General features: G+C 62.6%; 1 protein-coding gene across 1 annotated transcript; it reads left to right on the top strand.

The window, feature by feature from the left end:
- Positions 1-7,576: 7,576 nt before the first annotated feature.
- On the top strand, positions 7,577-13,067 carry LOC128782712 (cytochrome P450 4F3-like). The gene is made up of 12 exons (XM_053933181.1): positions 7,577-7,805; positions 8,045-8,189; positions 8,588-8,641; positions 9,119-9,246; positions 9,934-10,064; positions 10,572-10,839; positions 11,179-11,245; positions 11,320-11,449; positions 11,520-11,653; positions 11,735-11,799; positions 11,884-11,966; positions 12,067-13,067. Exons 1-12 carry the CDS (start codon positions 7,620-7,622, stop codon positions 12,245-12,247), a joined length of 1,572 nt encoding a protein of 523 aa, XP_053789156.1. The 5' UTR covers positions 7,577-7,619; the 3' UTR covers positions 12,248-13,067.
- The last annotated feature ends 76 nt before the right edge of the window (positions 13,068-13,143 follow it).

Below are 13,143 nucleotides of genomic sequence, written 5' to 3'. Positions count from 1 at the left end.
CATGGAAGGACCTGGAGCAGTTCCTGACTCCATGGATGGACCTGGAGCAGTTCCTGACTCCATGGATGGAGCTGGGACAGTTCCTGGCCCCATGGATGGACCTGGAGCAGTTCCTGACTCCATGGATGGAGCTGGGACAGTTCCTGACCCCATGGATGGACCTGGAGCCATTCCTGACCCCATGGAAGGACCTGGAGAGGTTCCTGACCCCATGGATGGAGCTGGGACAGTTCCTGACCCCATGGAAGGACCTGGAGCAGTTCCTGACCCCATGGAAGGACCTGGGACAGTTCCTGACCCCATGGAAGGACCTGGGGCAGTTCCTGACCCCATGGAAGGACCTGGAGAGGTTCCTGACCCCATGGATGGACCTGGGACAGTTCCTGACCCCATGGATGGAGCTGGGGCAGTTCCTGACCCCATGGATGGACCTGGAGCAGTTCCTGACCCCATGGAAGGACCTGGGACAGTTCCTGACCCCATGGATGGAGCTGGGGCAGTTCCTGACCCCATGGATGGACCTGGGACAGTTCCTGACCCCATGGATGGAGCTGGGGCAGTTCCTGACCCCATGGATGGACCTGGAGTCCTGTTCCCACACACAGACACCAAGCTCTGCTGAGGGTTTATTGATCATTCCGGGGGAGTTCCCAGGGGTTTGGGGTGGGGTCCTCCAGGGACGGCGATCTCCTCCTGCCGCTGGAGGGGTCGGCACTCGCGTGTCACCAACGGTCCTGATCCTGAAGCCAGAGCCAAAACTGTGACCTGGAGAGGTTCCTGAGCCCATGGAAGGACCTGGAGAGGTTCCTGACCCCATGGAAGGACCTGGAGAGGTTCCTGACCCCATGGATGGACCTGGGACAGTTCCTGACCCCATGGACTGACCTGGGACAGTTCCTGACCCCATGGAAGGACCTGGAGCAGTTCCTGACCCCATGGACTGACCTGGGACAGTTCCTGACCCCATGGAAGGATCTGGGACAGTTCCTGACCCCGTGGAAGGACCTGGAGCAGTTCCTGACCCCATGGACTGACCTGGGACAGTTCCTGACCCCATGGAAGGACCTGGGACAGTTCCTGACCCCATGGACTGACCTGGGACAGTTCCTGACCCCATGGATGGAGCTGGGACAGTTCCTGACCCCATGGACTGACCTGGGACAGTTCCTGACCCCATGGAAGGACCTGGGACAGTTCCTGACCCCGTGGAAGGATCTGGGACAGTTCCTGACCCCATGGAAGGACCTGGAGAGGTTCCTGACCCCATGGATGGACCTGGGACAGTTCCTGACCCCATGGAAGGACCTGGAGAGGTTCCTGACCCCATGGATGGACCTGGGACAGTTCCTGACCCCGTGGAAGGACCTGGAGCAGTTCCTGACCCCATGGACTGACCTGGGACAGTTCCTGACCCCATGGAAGGATCTGGGACAGTTCCTGACCCCGTGGAAGGACCTGGAGCAGTTCCTGACCCCATGGAGGCTCCCGAGGGCGGTCGGGTGATGCTGCCCCGGAAGGTCAGGGTGGTACTGGGGGAGACTGGGAGGCACTGGGGTGTACTGGGGCACACTGGGGTGACCCCAAGGGTGGTGGCCATGCCAGGGGAGGGTCCGGGCCCCGCAGGACTCGGGGTGCTCACCTCAGATCTCCTAGCTTGAGAGGCTCTCACTGTCCCCTGTGGAGAGAGCCCGAGATGTCCCCAGTCCCAGTGAGGTGTCCCCACTCCCAGTGAGGTGTCCCCAGTCCCAGTGAGGTGTCCCCAGTCCCAGTAAGGTGTCCCCAGTCCCAGTAAGGTTCCCCCAGTCCCAGTGAGGTGTCCCCAGTCCCAGTAAGGTGTCCCCAGTCCCAGTAAGGTGTTCCCACTCCCAGTGAGATGTCCCCAGTCCCAGTGAGATGTCCCCAGTCCCAGTAAGGTGTCCCCAGTCCCAGTGAGGTGTCCCCAGTCCCAGTGAAGTTCCCCCAGTCCCAGTAAGGTTCCCTCAGTCCCAGTGAGGTGTCCCCAGTCCCAGTAAGGTGTCCCCACTCCCAGTAAGGTGTCCCTGTTCCCAGTAAGGTGTCCCCAGTCCCAGTAAGGTGTCCCTGTTCCCAGTAAGGTGTCCCCAGTCCCAGTAAGGTGTCCCTGTTCCCAGTAAGGTGTTCCCACTCCCAGTGAAGTTCCCTCAGTCCCAGTAAGGTGTCCCCACTCCCAGTAAGATGTCCCCCGTCCCAGTAAGGTGTTCCCACTCCCAGTGAAGTTCCCTCAGTCCCAGTAAGGTGTCCCCACTCCCAGTAAGATGTCCCCCGTCCCAGTAAGGTGTCCCTATTCCCAGTAAGGTTCCCTCAGTCCCAGTAAGATGTCCCCAGTCCCAGTAAGATGTCCCCACCCCCAGTAACACGTCCCCAGTCCCAGTGAGGTGTCCCCAGTCCCAGTGAGGTGTCCCCAGTCCCAGTGAAGTTCCCCCAGTCCCAGTAAGGTGTCCCCAGTCCCAGTAAGGTGTCCCCAGTCCCAGTAAGGTGTCCCTATTCCCAGTAAGGTGTCCCCAGTCCCAGTAAGGTGTCCCCACTCCCAGTAACACGTCCCCAGTCCCAGTGAAGTTCCCCCAGTCCCAGTAAGGTGTCCCCAGTCCCAGTGAGGTGTCCCCCGTCCCAGTAAGGTGTCCCCAGTCCCAGTAAGGTGTCCCCAGTCCCAGTGAAGTTCCCCCAGTCCCAGTAAGATGTCCCCAGTCCCAGTAAGATGTCCCCACTCCCAGTAACACGTCCCCACTCCCAGTAAGGTGTCCCCACTCCAAATAAGGTGTCCCCAGTCCCAGTAAGGTGTCCCCACTCCCAGTAACACGTCCCCAGTCCCAGTAAGGTGTCCCCACTCCCAGTAACACGTCCCCAGTCCCAGTAAGGTGTCCCTGTTCCCAGTAAGGTGTCCCTGTTCCCAGTAAGGTGCTCCCAGTCCCAGTAAGGGGTGAGGGGGGGGCCCTCAGAGATGGGCAAATGGGGAATTGGGGGCCCCAAGGGACTGGGACGGGGTGATGAAGGCCTGGCGCTGTGGGGGAGGAGGAGGAGGAGGAGGAGGAGGGGGAGATTTGGGATTTGGGTTTGGGATTTGGGTTTGGGATTTGGGTTTGGGATTTGGGGACATCCTACAGGTGGGCAATAGGAATGGGCAAGGGGGGAAAGAGGGCAAGGAATGGACAGGGAACGATGCACTGTGGGGGTTACTGGTGGGCACTGGTATAACTGGGAATACAGTGAGGGTCTCACTGGGAACAACTGGGGAGCACTGGGATAAGTGGGAATACAGTGGGGGGGACTCTGGGAAGCACTGGGATTTACTGGGGTGGACTGGGATTTACTGGATGCACTGGGATGAGTGGGAATACAATGAGGGGGACTCTGGGAAGCACTGGGATTTACTGGGTGCACTGGGATTTACTGGGTGTACTGGGATGGGTGGGAATACAATGAGGGGGATTCTGGGAAGCACTGGGATTTACTGGGTGCACTGGGATTTACTGGGTGCACTGGGATTTACTGGGTGCACTGGGATGGGTGGTAGCCCTCAGGGGGGAGGTCTGGCCCCACAATTCCCAGTTCTCACCTTGCTCTTCCTGACTGTGGCTCTCCTCTGCAGAGAGATGGTGACACATCACCAGCGTGTCCCCGGCCCCAGTAAGGGATGGGCTAGGCAAACTGGTTCCCAGTTGCCACAGTTCCCCCAAAAACTGGTTCCCAGTTTTGCCCCAAAACTCCAGAACTTACCACGAGAAAGGAACAACTTGCCGAGCCCATATCCGAAGTGGCCTGGGGAAGGGGAGCAGAGGGACCTCAGGGCTGGACCATGCAGGGCTGAAGAGGTCCCCAGAGCCCCCATCCCATGGCTGGAAAATCCCAGGAAGGAAAATCCCAGAGGTTCCGACCCAAAGGAAAATCCCAGAAAGGAAAATCCCAGAGGTTCCAACCCAAAGGAAAATCCCAGAGGCTCCGACCCAAAGGAAAATCCCAGAAAGGAAAATCCCAGAGGTTCCAACCCAAAGGAAAATCCCAGAGGTTCCAACCCAAAGGAAAATCCCAGAAAGGAAAGTCCAAAAGATTCCAACCCAAAGGAAAATCCCAGAGATCCCAACCCAAAGGATCTCCCGCTCACCGTGGTTAAGGGGCCCTGCACCGGAGCTGAGGTCCTGGTCATAGGGGCAAATCAAGCCCCGCTTCAGGTTCAGGAAACATCGTCTCCGACCCCAGGCACCTTCTGGGAGGCACAGCAGGATGGAGAAGAGCAGGGCCACGCCGAGCACAGCCACCTTCATCTTCCTCTCGCTCTGGGCAGCGCTGGGTGAGGCTGCGGCAGGTGAGGAGCACCTTTATCCCTGCCGGGACTCCTCCCTGCACCCTCCCTGCCAGCCCCCGGGCCAAAGCCCGGCTTGGCACAGCCCCCAGCCCTGGCCACAAGCCCGGCCCTGGCCCAGAGTCCACCCCACCCCAGCTGTGGCACGGCTCCGGCCCCCTTGCCCGGCATCCCTCCAGCTTCCTGCACGGGGCAGCTGCCCCTGGAGGGGCCCGGGCACCTGGGGGGCCAGGGGGGGCAGGCAGGGAGCCAAAGGCACCTGGGCACCCTGTGGGGACAGCCCCCAGTGCAACACAGGCCATCCTCCAGCAGCCCCCAGAGCCAGATCCCCCATCTCCTGCTGCCCCTTCCCTCCCAGAGCTTTCCCTGTGGGGCAGCCCAGGGCTGAGCCCGGCCCCAAACCCAGCGTGCCTGAGCAGAATTGTCCCTGTTCCCACTCCAGCCCCTCGGCTGAACTGGGGGCTGGACTGGCCCCTCTTCCTGGGACACCAGGACCCCAAATCAGGGAAAACAGGGAGATGGGAGGACAGCGGGGTCACAGGCCATGGGAACAGCTCATGACAAGGATCTCCAGGCTCTGGGGAGCACTGGGGAATGGTGGCACTGGGACAGCAGGGCTGGGCTCGGGGCAGTGCTGGGGTGGCCACAGTGTCCGGAATGGTGGCACTGGGACAGCAGCAGGGCTGTGGCCCCAGACTGGGCTGGCACTGGGACACAGCTCCCACAGAGCCGCTGGCCCTGAGCAGGGCTCACCTTCCTGCCCGAGGCTCCCGCGCTCCTGGCCCAGCTCAGAGCCCCTGTCCGGGTGACCCCCGAGGGCACAGATCAGGGACAGTCCCTGGCAGGGCCTCCCGGGAGCTGCCAGCGCCTCCATTGTCCGCTGACATTCCGTGACATTTCCAGGAGATGTTCCCTCCTCACGGGACACTGACCACGCAGAAGGGACCTGTTGTGGCCACCTGGCAGAACCTGTTGGGCACCTGGGGTGATTGATAGTGCTTGAGACAATATTTTGTGTTTTGACTTAGATGTTTATTTTTTTTTTTTTAATCTATATTACAGTCCTACAAGCTGTGAGTTTCGTAACATTTTACTAATAAGCTACAAAATGGCAACTCCTGTTGCTCCCCTGAACTCCTGTTTAGGGGGCGACAGGCCCTGTTTGGGGGTGACAACCCCGTTTAGGGGGTGACATCCCCTGCCCATACCCACACAGCATTTACCTGCTGTGACACCCGACAAGCCAAGACCTCCACATCCCTCAGGAGCTGCCAGGTCTGTGACAGCACCCACAGCACCCCCAAAACCTCCTCCTGTCTCCTCCTTCTCCAGCCGCCCCAAAATCCCAGTGCTGTAACCGCTGGCCCATTTCCAAGCCACTGCCGGTCCTCCAGTAGCCCTGGAGCAGTTTGGCCAGCAGGAGAGGCTGCCGGGCCAGTTGCACCCCCGGGGCCACCCCGTCCATGGCCCTGATGACCACAGCATCGGGGGTAGGGGACAGGAGGCCCTGCGAGGTGCAATTTTAGGGGTTCTCCACCTTGTGCCAGCAGCTGCCAGGGACAGTTGTCACCAGGAAAGATGTCCCCAAAGCCTCAGCGATGGGAGGATCAGCAGGGGCTTGAGGCTGGGGAGGGGTCGCCCAAATCCTCCAGACCTCAGCTCAGTGCTGGCAGAGAGGGGAACGGGGGCCACCATGGGGGGCCAGCGTGGTCCGGTGTCACAGGAGTCGAGGGTGTCCATGTCAGTCACGGAGTCCACATGGCATGTGGGACATCCCTGGGGACGCCTGGGGACATCCCTGGGGACGCCTGGGGGGACAGGGGTGGGCAGGGGTATGTGGGGGGAAGGGTGGGGACGGGCTTGAGGGGGGGCAGACACCCAAAAATGCATCAAAGCCAGGGGAAGGGCAGCCAAAATTAAGGGAAAGGACCAAAATCTGGACAACGCACCTAAAACTGGGGAAAGGACCCGAAACGGGGGGGGGGAAAGACCCAAAAGAAGGGGAAAGAACCCAAAATGGGGTTAAAGGACCCAAAAGAGGGGGAAAGGACGTGAAAGAGGAGGAAAAGACCCAAACCAAGGAGAAAAGACACAAAACCAGCGGTCAAAGTGTCGTGGGGTGCTGTGGGGTGCTGTGGGGTGTCGTGGGGTGTCGTGGGGTGTCCCTATCTGTGCCGGGGCGGGCAAGGAACAGCCACGGGAACATCCTGCGGGACACGGGGACACCCTGAGCGACACGGGGACACCCTGCGGGACACGGGGACACCCTGAGCGACACGGGGACACCCTGCGGGACACGAGGACACCCTGCGGGACACGGGGACACCCTGAGGGACACGGGGACACCCTGAGGGACACGGGGACGCCCTGAGCGACACGGGGACACCCTGAGGGACACGGGGACACCCTGAGCGACACGGGGACACCCTGCGGGACACGGGGACATCCTGAGGGACACGGGGACACCCTGAGGGACACGGGGACACCCTGAGGGACACGGGGACGCCCTGAGGGACAGGGGGACGCCCTGAGGGACACGGGGACACCCTGAGCGACACGGGGACACCCTGAGGGACAGGGGGACGCCCTGAGCGACACGGGGACGCCCTGAGGGACACGGGGACACCCTGCGGGACACGGGGACACCCTGAGGGACACGGGAATTCCGCAGGACACGGCCCCGGCACCTCGGGGACTTTGGTCCCGCCGGGGGCGGGGGGCAGGGGACATACGGAGAGGGACAGGGACAGACGGAAGGGAACAGGGACACACGGGGGAGACGGGGACACTCCGAGGGGACGGGGACACTCAGAGAGGACGGGGACACACGGAAGGGAACGGGGTCACACGGGGGAGGCGGGGACGGGGACACTCCGAGGGGACGGGGACACTCAGAGGGGACAGGGACAGACGGAAGGGAACGGGGTCACACGGGGGAGGCGGGGACGGGGACACTCCGAGGGGACGGGGACACTCAGGACAGGGACACACGGAAGGGAACGGGGACACACGACAGTGGACAGGGATAGAGATAGGGACACACGGAGAGGGGCACGGAAGGCGGCACAGGGACACATGGGGACACAGGGACACACACACACAGGGGGAAGGGGACGCGATGCCACCAGGACACACAGCTGGGGACGCTGCCACCAGGAGCCACCGGGACGCGCCAGAGGGCGCCGCCACCAGCGGACAAAGGGCCGCTCCGGCGACACCCAGCGCGGCGCCACGTCACCCCGCGGGTGACACCGCCCACGCCCGACCCTTGCCCTGTCCCCAGCCTGCCCGCAGGAGCGGCTCCATGGCGGAGGCCGCGGCGCTCGGTTCCCTGGGCGCGGTGGCCCTGGGCACCTTCGTGGTGGCCCTGCTGCTGCAGTGGCTCTGGCATGCGCTGGTGGCTGTCACCCGACTCCGGGCCACTTGTCGCCAGCTGAACAAGTTCCCCATCCCGCCCTGGCGCAGTTGGTTGCTGGGACACACCGGCATGGTGAGGGCACAGCGGGTGGCACCTGCGGGGACGGCGGGGACAGGGGTGGCGGCACCTGCAAAGGAACAATTGGGTGGTGGCACCTGTGAGGGCACCGAAGGAATGGGCTGGTGGCACTTGGGGGGGCGGGGACAGTGAGGACAGGGTGGTGGCACCTGCGAGGGGACGGTGGGGATAACACACGTGTCCCCGAGCCTGCCCGTGCCCCCAGTGACACACTTGTCCCCTGTTGTCCCCAGGCCCAGAGCACGGAGGAAGGCTTACAGCAGGTGGATTCCTTGGTGGCCCGGTACCGTCATGGCTTCCTCTGGTGGGGACTTCCCTGGCTGCCTGTCCTGCGCCTCTTCCACCCCAGCACCCTCCGGCCACTCCTCAGCGCCTCAGGTAGGACACGGGACATCAGAGGCGTCCCCAGGGCCGCCCATGGGTGTCCCCGCACCTGGCACAGAGGCCTGGCCGTGCCCAGGCAGTGGCCACCAGCCCAACCCCGCAGGTCCCCGGAGGTGCCACCACGGCCAGGCCGAATGCCATCCCATAATGGCCACCAACCCGTCCATGAGGTTCCCCAAGGCCACCCAAAGGCGTCACCATGTCCGGCCTCTGGTTGTCCCCCAGCCCGCGTCCTTTGGTGGCCATGGGTGCTGGGAGGGGGTCCCCACTGCGGGGCCCCCACCTGAGGGTTAATGGGCGCAGACAGGGCGGTGCCACCCCCAGTGTCCCCACCCAGGGGACCTGATGCCACCCCAGTGAATCCCTGCCCACCCCGTCCTTGCACCCCGCAGCTTTCGTGGCCCCCAAGGACAAAATTTTCTACGGCTTCCTCAAGCCCTGGCTGGGTGAGTGGGGGGGGGGTTAGGGTGGGGGACAGCACCCCGGGGTGCCCCGTGAATGGAGCTGGGTGTCACAGGGGTGGGGGACAGCACCCCGGGGTGCCCCGTGAATGGAGCTGGGTGTCACAGGGGTGGGGGACAGCACCCCGGGGTGCCCCGTGAATGGAGCTGGGTGTCACAGGGGTGGGGGATAGCACCCATGGGTGTCCCCAGGATGGATCTGGGTGTGTCACCGGGGAAAGGGGCAGTGGGGGACAGGGACATCACCCCTGGGTGTCCCCAAGACAGATCCGGGTGTGTCACAGGGGACGGGGACATCACCCCTGGGTGTCCCCAAGACAGATCTGGGTGTGTCACAGGGGACGGGGACATCACCCATGGGTGCCCCCAGGGACAGATCCCGGTGTGTCACCGGGGACGGGGCGGTGGGGGACAGGGACAGTCCCCGCGTGCCCTCGGCGGACCCCGGTGTCCCCTGCCCAGGGGAGGGGCTGCTGCTGAGCAGCGGGGAGCGCTGGGCGCGGCACCGGCGGCTCCTGGCGCCCGCCTTCCACGGGGACGTGCTGCGGAATTACCTGGGAATCTTCAACCAGAGCACCCGCGTGCTGCTCGTGAGAGACCCGAGGCGCGCACCAGTCCCCATCTGCACCCCAGATCATGAGCGCTGCACCCCAAACTCTGACCTGCATCCCAAACCCTGAGTCCCACACCCAAAATTCTGTCCTGAGCCCTCTGCTGCACCCCGAGTCCCGTCCTGCACCCAAATCCTGCACTGTCCCATACCCCAAACCCAAACCTGCCCCTAAACCCAAACCTGCCCCCAAACCCAAACCTGCCCCCAAACCCAAATCTGCCCCCAAACCCAAACCTGCCCCCAAACCCAAATCTGCCCCCAAACCCAAACCTGCCCCCAAACCCAAAACTGCCCCAAACCCAAAGCTGCCCCCAAACCCAAATCTGCCCCTAAACCCAAACCTGCCCCCAAACCCAAATCTGCCCCCAAACCCAAATGTGCCCCCAAACCCGCCCCCAAACCCAAATCTGCCCCCAAACCCAAACCTGCCCCCAAACCCAAATCTGCCCCCAAACCCAAACCTGCCCCCAAACCCAAATCTGCCCCCAAACCCAAACCTGCCCCCAAACCCAAACCTGCCCCCAAACCCCAGCCCCACCCCTCATTCATCACCACATCCCTGTTCCACACCCCCACCCCAACTCTTCCCCCTGTCCCACCCCCCAGTTCATGCCCTGTCCCTGTCCCTGTCCCTGTCCCCTCCCCAACCCATCCATCCCCACAGGCCAAGTGGGGGGCAGCAGCAGCGGCAGCTGGCGGGGGCCCGGTGGAGTTGGAGGTGCTGCAGCCCCTGAGCCTCCTCACCCTGGACACGCTCCAGAAGTGCATCTTCAGCCACGAGAGCCACTGCCAGGAGTGAGTGTCACCTGTCCCTGCTGGCCATCCTGGTGCCACCATTGTCCCTGCTGGCCATCCTGGTGGCTGTGCTGGCCCTGCCATGGTCCCTGCTGGCCATCCTGGTGCCACCATTGCCCCTGCTGGCCATCCTGGTGGCTGCATGGGTCCCACCATAATCCCCACTGGCCATCTTGGTGCCACCATTGTCCCCTGCTGGCCATCCTGGTGGCTGTACTGGCCCTGCCGTGGTCCCTGCTGGCCATCCTGGTGGCTGTGCTGGCCCTGCCGTGGTCCCTGCTGGCCATCTTGGTGGCTGCATGGGTCCCACCATAGTCCCCACTGGCCATCCTGGTGCCACCATTGTCCCTGCTGGCCATCCTGGTGGCTGCATGGGTCCCACCATAGTCCCCACTGGCCATCTTGGTGCCACCATTGTCGCTGCTGGCCATCCTGGTGGCCCCAGTGGCCCCGCTATCATCCGTGCTGGTGGCCGCAGTGTCCCCCCGCTGTCCCCGGTTTCCGCAGGCGGCCCAGCGAGTACATCCAGGCCATCCTGGAGCTGAGCTCGTTGGTGGTCCGGCGCCAGTTCCGGCCACTTCTCCACCCGTGGTGGCTCTACAGCCTCTCCTCTGATGGCCGGCGCTTCGCCCGTGCCTGCGCCGCCGTCCACGCCTTCACTGCCGACGTGGTGCAGCGCCGGCGCCGCGCACTCGCCTGCCTGGGCCACCAGGCCTGGCTGGATGGCCACCGGGGACGCAGCATGGACTTCATCGACCTCCTGCTGCTCACCAAGGTGGGGCTGGGGTGGTGGCCATGGGGTCATGAGGGTGGTCGTGGCCACGGGGAGATGATGGTGACCATAGGGTGGTGGCCATGGGGGGATGGTGGTGGCCATGGAAGGGTTGGCCATAGAGGCCAGTAGGATGCTGGTGGCCACGGGGGCGCTGGGCATACACTGGTGGCCACAGGGGAACAGTGGTGGTCGTGGCCAGCATTGACCATAGAGCTGATGGCCAGTGGGACGGTGGTGCCTGTGGGGTGGTGGCCACGGGGGAAGAGTGGTGGCCATGGGTGGGATCTGGCCGTGGCCCCAGGTGGCCCCAGGTGGCCCATGGCTCATCTCACCCCGCAGGACGAGAACGGCCACACGCTGTCGGACGAGGACATCGCGGCTGAGGCTGACACCTTCATGTTTGAGGGTGGGCACGAGCTGCCAGGCGCCGCTGGGCAGGAGCCACTCCAGTGTCCCCTCACTCACCCAGTGTCCCCATAGGCCACGACACCACGGCCAGTGGCCTGGCATGGCTCTTCTACAACCTGGCCGGCCACCCTGAGCACCAGGAGCGATGCCGCCAGGAGGTCCAGGAGCTCCTGGCTGGCCGGGACCCTGCAGACATCGAATGGTGAGATGTCCCCAGGGCCACCCCCAGCCATGTGGCTCGGGGACACGGTGCCAGCCCCATTTGTCCCCAGGGAGGACCTGTCCCAGCTGCCCTTCACCACCATGTGCATCAAGGAGAGCCTGCGGCTGCACCCTCCTGTCACTGCTGTGTCCCGGCGCTGCACCAAGGACATCCCCCTGCGTGATGGCCGCGTCCTCCCCAAGGGTATGGCATGGCCAGGGTGGCCCCGGTGTCACCACCCACCCTCACCTGCTGTCCCTAAAGGGGCCCTTCCCATCCCACCAGGGGTCATCTGCCTGATGAGCATCTACGGGACCCACCACAACCCAGACCTCTGGCCCGAGCCCGAGGTAGGGCCGCCCTCTGAGGTGTGCCTGTCACCCTGGTGGTGACAGCCGCGTCCCCTCGGCGTGACTGTGTCGGTGTCACCCCAGGTGTTCAACCCCCTGAGGTTCAGCCCGGAGAACAGCAAGGGACGGTCCCCGTCGTCCTTCATCCCCTTCTCTGCAGGCCCCAGGTATGTGCTGGAGTGGGGACAGGAGCGTCCCCAGGTGCCGCCCCTGTCCCCGGCCGGGTTCACCAGTGGGGCGACGGTGACACTGGGGCTGTGGTGGCAGGAACTGCATCGGGCAGAGCTTTGCCATGGCCGAGATGAAGGTGGTGGCGGCGCTGACGCTGTCCCGGTTCGCGCTGCGGAGGGACGCGGCGAGGCCGCCCCCGCGCCGCAAGCCTGAGCTGATCCTGCGCGCCGAGGACGGGCTCTGGCTGCTGCTGGAGCCACTGGGGGGAGCGGCCTGAGGGCCACCAGGACACGGGGACATCCCGTGGGCGGGCGTCACGGCCGGGGGAGGAGCAGGAAATAAACGGTAGTGTGAAGGGGACAGTATCGTGGTGGCGCTGAGGATGTGTTGTCCTTGGTTGGACAAGAAATGAGCACACAGAAGCTTGGTAAGTTCAAAAGAGAAAAAAGACCCAGTTTTGTTCAAAAGAGAAAAAGACCCAGTTTTATTCAAAACATCCGGTATTTATAAAATGCCAAAGGCGACCGTGGATTGGAGGATGGAATTGCCACCTCTCCAACCACACTGGCTCAAAGATCATCAATCAATCAATCAATCATTTCTCTCCACCCACAGAGAAATGTGTAAACTATTCTATTTATACATGAAATTGTGTGGGAGCTCTGACTCTCAAATATGTAAACATTACCAGAAGGCCAAAGAAGTTTTATGAGAACTTTAAAACTTTCAAAAGAACTATAAAAAGAGAACTTAACACTTTTAAAAATCAGGTCATGGGACACCTCATGGCATGGACATGTCAACCCCTGGACTTGTCCCCTTGTCACCATCCATGGCCACGTCCCCCATGTCCTCATCCATGGTCATACACCCCCATGTCACCATCTAAATCTGTGACCCCCTGCATGCCCAGTATCACCATCCACAGCCGTGTCACCCATGTCCTTGTCCCCACCCATGTCCTTGTCCCCACCCATGTCCCACAACATCACCACGCCTGTCTTTGTTGAATGTCTGTATTTTTACCCCAATGTCTGGGTGAAGGGATGAAGAAAAATGAAAGAAAATCAAAGCCAAAATAAAAGGATTTACGCGTCCATGCTGGCCGAGTATCCATGCCCTTGGGTCAGTAGAAAGGACCTAGAGGAATTTCCACTCCATTGCCTCCAAAAT

This window comes from Vidua chalybeata, assembly GCF_026979565.1.
Source record: "Vidua chalybeata isolate OUT-0048 chromosome 36 unlocalized genomic scaffold, bVidCha1 merged haplotype SUPER_36_unloc_2, whole genome shotgun sequence".
Classification (NCBI taxonomy): domain Eukaryota; kingdom Metazoa; phylum Chordata; class Aves; order Passeriformes; family Viduidae; genus Vidua; species Vidua chalybeata.
The sequence above is the reverse complement of the archived record's forward strand: the minus strand, read 5'-3'. Positions and strand labels throughout refer to the sequence as shown.